The 8,120-nt window shown below is 31.1% G+C and overlaps 1 protein-coding gene across 1 annotated transcript; it reads left to right on the top strand.

The window, feature by feature from the left end:
* The first annotated feature begins 1,444 nt into the window (after window positions 1–1,444).
* Window positions 1,445–3,328, top strand: LOC146902342 (uncharacterized). Its single transcript, XM_085731262.1, has 3 exons — window positions 1,445–1,746; window positions 2,640–2,692; window positions 2,840–3,328. The coding sequence occupies exons 1-3, from the start codon at window positions 1,624–1,626 to the stop codon at window positions 3,162–3,164; spliced, it is 501 nt and encodes a 166-aa protein (XP_085587388.1). The 5' UTR covers window positions 1,445–1,623; the 3' UTR covers window positions 3,165–3,328.
* The last annotated feature ends 4,792 nt before the right edge of the window (window positions 3,329–8,120 follow it).

Here is an 8,120-nt window from a genome sequence, read left to right as displayed (position 1 = left end):
TCGTTGTCTCGCATACCCTCCCAATATTTGTATAAGCCGTATTTGTTGGGTTCGAATATTTAGTTCCGTTTTCAATACACATACTCAACTCCGTGTCAAAAAAAATACACATACTCAACCTTCTTTCAAAACAAAAATACGCATAATCAACCTTAATCCTTTATTATAAAAGCTACATTTGCCAAGCCGACATGTTAGCCCTAATTCATCCTCATTTTCCATCCCTAATACGTAATTAATGTTAATCAAATCAAATCAACCACTCCTTACATCTCAGCCGTAATCTCATAACCTTTCATCTCTCGCTTATATGGCTGCAATGAATAGTAATTATTACCAATAGAAGACTATGGTCATTCACATTTAAAACTTTCAAATCTCACTTACCACCAATCAATTAATTAGCGTGCTACTTGTTGTTTAATGTCCATGCACGTTATTTTGGTTTTTTCGTAACCAAAACCCTACAAGTGTTATCTTCCTTTAAGACTCTATCATATATGTTAATGACATGTTATTTTTGTTTAGCGAGGACGGATCCATGCCATTGTTCGTAAATACATGGTGCCAACGATTCAAAAAATGGTTGAAGAAGGAGGAACATATAAGCTAGAGAATGTCATGGTAGGATTTAACAAGGGGAATTACAAACTCTTGCCACACAAGTACAAACTTAACATGATGGGAAATGCGAGATTTACTAAGGTGAATGCAAACAATGTGCCTCGGAACGTGTTTGAATTCATGTCCTTCAAAGACATTTTGATCTCTCGGGAAGATGACGTGGTTGCTAGTATGAAATCCTACCTTTTAGTTATACGAATTTGTTTTTAGCTGTTTATTTAAATGATAATGCAAATTTTTTGTTGTAGATGTCCTTGGTCATGTAGTCGAGAAAGATAGTGTAAGAAAACCGAGAAGAATGGAAGAAAAAGCAAAGTCATTGATGTTAACATCGGCGAAAAGTTTTCATACCCGAGTTATCTCTTTCACCGTTTGATGTTAAAATTCCTTTCAAATTTCAAAGAAGAAAATTTCGAATATCTGTTTCATTTGCCATGACAATCAACAAGAGTCAAGGGCAATCACTTAAAAATGTTGGAATTTATTTCTTGAGTCTTGTGTTCTCGCATGGTCGGTTGTACGTTGCAATTTCCGAGTCACTTCAAAACAATGTTTGAAAATACTAATCGTTGATGGAGATGAAGAGAACACTAATACAACCTCAAATGTTATTTATCGGAAGTCTTGTTAATGTTCAAACCTTTTTGTTATGTTGCTATTGTTGTATTAAAAGGGAACATATTTTTAAATTGTTATAAAACTTCTATTAACTATATATGTTTACATTATTGCGAATGATTCGATTAACTTCATGTCAAGAATCTAGTATGGAAAAAGCTTAAACACATATTTGATCTCATCTATTAACACACAAAAAAAGAAAAGAAAACAAAAAAGGTAAATACAGTATTAAACGTTACCCACGTGGAAGCAAACAATTTGGTGAAGCAACATCAATTTGAATGAAAAACCCTAACGGGACCAAACCCAAAGTTCCCGCACACACCCTCTCGATTTCTCTAGCGAAGCAGCAGCAGCACAGTACTCACAGCGGCAACAATGGTGGTTTCATCTCTCGCCTTTGGAAACAACAACTCGATCTCTGTTTCGTCTTTTGCTGAAGCTCTGATTCTTCAATCTCTCTTTGCTACTGCCAAATCCCTCGCTTACCTCCTCATAGCGGTATACTTCCTATCTCACAATTTTTCAGTTCAAAATTTCTATGATTTTCACTTGTTTCTGTGTAGTTTTGAGTTCTAAAACCCTAGATTAAAGAACGAGTTTTATTCTGACCAATGATTTGATACAAGTGACTAGGGTTTGTGGTTTGAGACATTCGTAGTGGCTTTAATGTTAAAGCGTAGTGGAATTTGAACAAATCGTATGAAGAAATCGTTACCCTATTTAGTATTAAGTGTTTTAAATAGCGGCACTATAGCACAGTAATGCCGCAGAATTTGAAGAAGTCGTTATTTTCTGTGATCTGCAATTGACAACACTAGGTGTGTCTATTATGTGTTTTGTCCCTCTCTAATGATTACCTCTAAGTTGTTTGGCACCAACAATTTAGTAGATAATGTGTGAAAAGGGATTCGAAGTAGAAATTTGTTGCCAAGTTTAGGAGATTTTTCTAGAACAGGGTCTTATTTTGTTTGTGTCTGGATCATATTTATGTTTATTTTGAAGTTTCAGCTTGTGAAACAGTAAACCTTTTACCTTTTTTGTATCTATGATTATATATATACATCAGTTTTTGTATAACCAATTGTCCAATTGTCATTTTGTCGGGCTTTTCCCCGCTCATTACTGTGAAATCTGATAGTTTTTGTTGGAATTGCAACTATCATAAACTCTCTTATGAAATTTCTATTTGCATACCTCCTTTTTTGCTGGAAGCTGTACGCATATGAATATAATCAAATTGCAATATTGAACTCAATGTAGTTATTTCTAACCGTGATTTGTGTATGTTGTTGCTAATTTGCTTTTCAATAGGTGGAACTAAAATGTTCTCTTCATTATACAATTGATTAATTTGCATCGAGTAAAGATTCTTGTTTGTTTTTTCTCTCCAGACTGGATCTCTTCTTACTGATGTCAATCATTTGATATCACCAATGGATGGAAGGTAAAAATAAACATATATTCCTTATTCAAATTTTTGTGATTGTTTTAAATTTCAAGCCAACTCCACTTAGTGGGATTAGACTTGGTTGTTGTTGTTTTAAATTTCGAAAATCCAAAAATCTTGATTTTTTATTTTATTTTTGATTAGGTTTCCTCTAGATCAATTGTCCAAGCGAAACCATACTTGTGAAGAGAACAAAGATGGTAGTGAAACCGAGGACGACAACGATGAGGATGATGACGATGATGTGAATGATGAGGATGATGACGATGATGAGGACTTCTCCGGTGATGAAGATGACGAAGATGCTGATCCTGAGGACGATCCTGTGCCAAACGGTGCAGGAGGAAGTGATGACGATGATGAGGACGACGACGATGATGACGATGACAATGATGATGGAGAAGATGAGGATGAAGACGAAGAAGAGGACGATGATGAAGATCAGCCACCTTCTAAGAAGAAGAAATGAGTTAATATAGTTGGTAAATTGTTCTTCCTGCCTTTTGCGCACTTTATATTTTCTAGTAAATTTTAGTTATTGGGATGCTGTGACCTGTCAATCCGTTCTGCCTATGGCTGACATTTAGATTAACAAACACCGATTAATATATTATTGTGTACTCCTTGTTATTATTATTGGCGTTGCTTGTCCTGGTTTATGTCATTTTTATTGCTGCCGGTCCTTCAAATTTGAAGGTAATCATATTCACATGTTCTCGTTTAAGCTTTATGCTTTTCAAAGGACGAGTTTTTGACATTGACCTTTAAAGATTTAAAAGATAAGATTGAAGTTATATCAGTCTTGTGATAAACATAAGAGATAAATTTGCAGTGAACAGAAGTTCTAACATCTGTGTCTTCATAATGCTGCGTATATTATCATCTATCAGTAGGGTTCTTAGTATCTTCTTCTGCTTGATCAACAAGTTCATGAATCGTGACACCTGAAACATGATTAATTGAATATTCACCATGAACATCGTGACATGTGAATTTTGGAACAAAAGGCATTTGGAATTTACCAAGATTAGGGTCACTTTAGATAAATACTTCTTTTATCTGTGATTTAATCTAATCACCAAACTGCTGGCGTTCTGCTAACAAGGAAGACTGCTTATACACTAGTATTCTTTTGGTAAATGGAAAGCAACATATCCAACAATTAATGGTTGCGACGGAATGAATTATAATCTGGGAAACATGTGTGTTTTTTTAGAAGTGTAGGGGAAAGAAAGTCCCAAAATTGTGTGTTCAGTTGTTGAAACTTGAAGAAAAAGTTGAAAGCAGTATAGAGTAGAACGTTAAAGAGTTGCATGGTTTGCAAATGTATTTTTGGGTGGTTCTGAGTTAGAGTAGAACATTGAAGAGTTGCATGTTTGCAAATGTATTTTTGGGTGGTTTTGAGTTGGTATTTCCTTGCTTAAGTTGCGGGAATTGTTTGCAAAAAGAAGCTAGGGAGCCTGCAAGCCTTTGATAACAAATGTTTTGACTGAAGTCATTGAATGTTTTCAGAGTCAAATTAGAGTACAAGACTATAATTCATGTGCTTAGCTTTTTATTTATTTGTTTATTTATATTTTTCCATCATTTTCAAATTTATTATATTTTATGGTATCTACTATCAGTATATGTAGCTCTCTAAAGTTTCCTTAAGTTTTTTATTTGAAACACACTTACCATAAGATTTGGTAGTCCATTAATCAGTTTTCTATCGTTTAAGTGATACAATAATGCAAATTAATAGCAGAATAAACTGCGTAGCATTGTAAACAACACTTTCAAATGAGATTATTTATGTATAATATATAGTTATATACGTCATAAGTTAGATGACATACAATATAACAAGTTTCACATTTTCATCACACGTGTAAATCTGAACACATGAGATCAAATGTTGGGTAGTAAAAAACAAATGATTTAGATGTTTAGAATACCCCATTTGAAATAATGTAGCAAAAAATTCTTGAAAGCTACTAGTCATGATTTAAGCAAGTGAAATACCAGGCACCCATTATGTCTCAGGCAAGTGCAGAAAATATAATTTTAAAATTGCAGCATTTATCTTTATGAGTCATCGTGCTAGTTATTATTATCTGGACATGAACTAATTCACTCACTGCACGTACCATTTCCGCAATTGTTTGGGCAAGATCCTAATATTTAGGATCAGGAATGCCTTGGATTATTCAGAGCATGCAAGGGTGTACTTAATTTCCATCTCAAACCGGAGTGTGTCCATATTGGTTGATATGGTGAACAATCTTTTGTAAAAAGCACATGAAGTATACTTTTAAGGGATTTTTTCAGTCACTTTTATAGGGAAAAAAAAGTTTAATTGAATAGTTAATATATTTGATCTGTAATATGGACAAAATACATTAGTTATTCAATGAATTTAAAAAATAGGGTTAAATATGTTTTTGGTCCCTATAAATATACCAACTTTTCGTTTTAGTCCCTCTAAAATTTTCCTTCAACTTTTAGTCCTTAAAAAAATTTCCATTTTCACTTTTGGTCCCTCTTTTAAAGTAAACTCATACTTAGAATACATATTTTTGAATAAAATTTTGCAGAAAAATTCATAATATTATAAGAATCTCTCCCAAAAAAAATTAGAATTTTTTAACAAAACATGAATTTAATATGAATTTTTATATGTTTGACGGTTAAAAATTCATAATTAATTTATGTTTTGTTGAATAATTCTAATTTTTGGGGGAATTTTTTTTCAATATTCTACACATTTACGCACAATTTCATTAAAAAATACAAAAATTAACTTAAAAATAGGGACCAAAAGTAGTGATTGAAAATTTTATAGGGACTAAAAGTTGAAGGAAAATTTTAGAGGGACTAAAACGAAAAATTGGTATATTTATAGGGACCAAAAACACATTTAACCCTAAAAAATATATATTTTACTTATAATATTGACCGGGGAGTATTCACGAGTATTGTGAATACTGTTTTGTGAAAAAGTATTAATAAACTTGAGATCATTATTTGTTAATGTGTTATAGATTCAATTACAATTTATTCCGGGTTTTGGAATTACTACATTAATTAATTTATGTTTAGACCGTTTGCTTTCCACCACTTCATCCTTCTCGCGCACCTTATTCGGATTATAAATGAAATCCGAAAAAATGGAGGGTGTTTAACGTGTTTTGAGGGTTTTGGAGGTGTTTTACGCTTTTCAAATTATATAATCCAAATTTCATAGAGTGCTCGAGAAATCGGTATGATGGAAAAAATAAGTCGTATGTTTATGTTTTAAGAGTTCGGATCAAGCAACAATAGTAGGTTAAGTTTGTAAGGATACACTTTATATTTATATGCGAGTTTAAATGTTTTTGGCGATCTTGTGAAATCTAACTTACTAAACTTTACATTAAAAAAATGGAGAAGGTTAACATAAACTAAAAATTAATCATAGATTTAATAATAGAAAGATCCAAAAAAATAAGAGTAAATTATACTCCCCTCCCCTTAAAGATGCTTGAATTACACCCCCTCCCCTCTTATGTTAAAATATACACTCCCCTCCCTTGAAAAATAAAATTTATACTCCCCCTCCCTTATATGATGCTTGAATTACAACCTCCTCCCCTAATAATTAAATTTGCATTACACTCTAATCTATTTTAACATAAATAAGTATTTTTATGATATATATTAATTTTGAACCACCAATTAAGAAAAGTTAATTCATTTCTTTATAATTTAAATGTCAATGATAATTAAATTTAAATATTTTGCTATTGATTTAATAATTTAGAGTATAAAATCAACTTTTAAATAACAATGTTTTATTGCCTTTACTAATTTTTCACATATTTTAATTTTATTTTGGGTTGTTTCATATTTTATAATAGGGTTTAAAACTGCATGTTGATGAAATTGTGAATAAAAAATCGAAAAACATGTATTCAATTTTTTATTATATTAAAATAGACCCTCAATACTATTTTTTTTCGAAGTGTGTTAAATTATTAAAAATAACAAAAAAATATTGAGGGAGTAAAGTGTAGATTTTAACATAAGAGGGGAGGGGAATGTAATTCAAGCTTCTCTTAGGGGAGGGGAGTGAAAAGTTTTCTAATATGTTTTGAATAAGAGGGGAGGGAGTGTATATTTTAACATAAGAGGGAAGGGGAGTGTAATTCAATTATCTTTGAGGGGAGGAGAGTGTTATTTACTCAAAAATAAAGATTCAATCTTGATTGTTACATTTTTCCGGTATATTATTAGGCCCCGTTTGGATTGGCTTATTTTGAGCTTATGTGGGCTTATCTACTCCCATAAGCCTTTTTAAAGGTGTTTGGGTAAATAAATAAAAATAGCTTATCATAGTTTCATAAGCCGCTTATGCCATATTTTAATAAGCCTAAATTTTCAGCTTACCCTCTGGCTTTACAAGGAGCTTATAAATTTATGGAACCTCCTTCGATTCTCTCTCGGATCCACTTTTTCGAAACATATATTTTATTTATAATGTTAGTTATCTTTGGCGGTGCATGAGTAACAAAATTGCTATATACTTATCTTAAGTAACACACTTTCGAAACATATATTTTAATTATAATGTTAGTTATCTTTGGCGATGCATGAGTAACAAAATTGCTATATACTTATCTTAAGTAACACACGTAACGAAGATTTTTTTTTTGAAGGAAGATTTTTTTTTTTTTTTTGTTACATAACAAAATGAAACTGAATAAAAAAACAAACTTAACTAGTCTTTTTTTGGTAACAAATTGTACCCTAATATCTATATATATGGTAAGTTTATTTGCACCTCTAATGTTAATTTTCTCTTATATGAATATTGATATTTTTTTTAAGGACGAATATTGATTATACTATATATATATAATTATAATTAATATATTATAATATTGTTTTTTACATCTTGATTAATTTTATCAAAAAAAATCTTGATAATTGTGGTTCGATTCTTTTATTTTTTTGTTAAATTAAAAATATTTAAAATTTTGGTAATTGCTTATGTAATGTCACATCCAAACACTTCAATTTATGTAAGTACTTTTTAGTGTACATATCCAAACATAAATAGCTTATCAAGTATAAGAGCTTATGATGTAAGCTCTAATGTTATAAGCTCTAATGCTATAAGCATCTATATAAGCTATTTATCCAAACGGGCCTAAATCAATGATTATTTTTGAGTTCACTACAATGGACCAATAACCATAGTTCACTAGACTAACTTTCACCTAAAAAATTTGATAAAAAAAATTGTCGGAAATCATCAAACTTCACTACATTGTTTTTTTTTTTTTTAAAGAAAGTTAACTCTATTATTTAGATAAATTATGTGGTATTTGACTTTTATAGTGATTTATATCGCACATAGTTCAGTTTTTGTATAATAGGCATTTTCGTATACTCTAAAATTCAA

The sequence above is a fragment of the Medicago sativa genome, chromosome 8 (genome assembly GCF_051527215.1).
Source record: "Medicago sativa cultivar Bolivia chromosome 8, Bolivia_mono, whole genome shotgun sequence".
NCBI lineage: Eukaryota > Viridiplantae > Streptophyta > Magnoliopsida > Fabales > Fabaceae > Medicago > Medicago sativa.
Note: the sequence above shows the minus strand (reverse complement) of the source record. Positions and strands in the feature narration are given on the sequence as shown.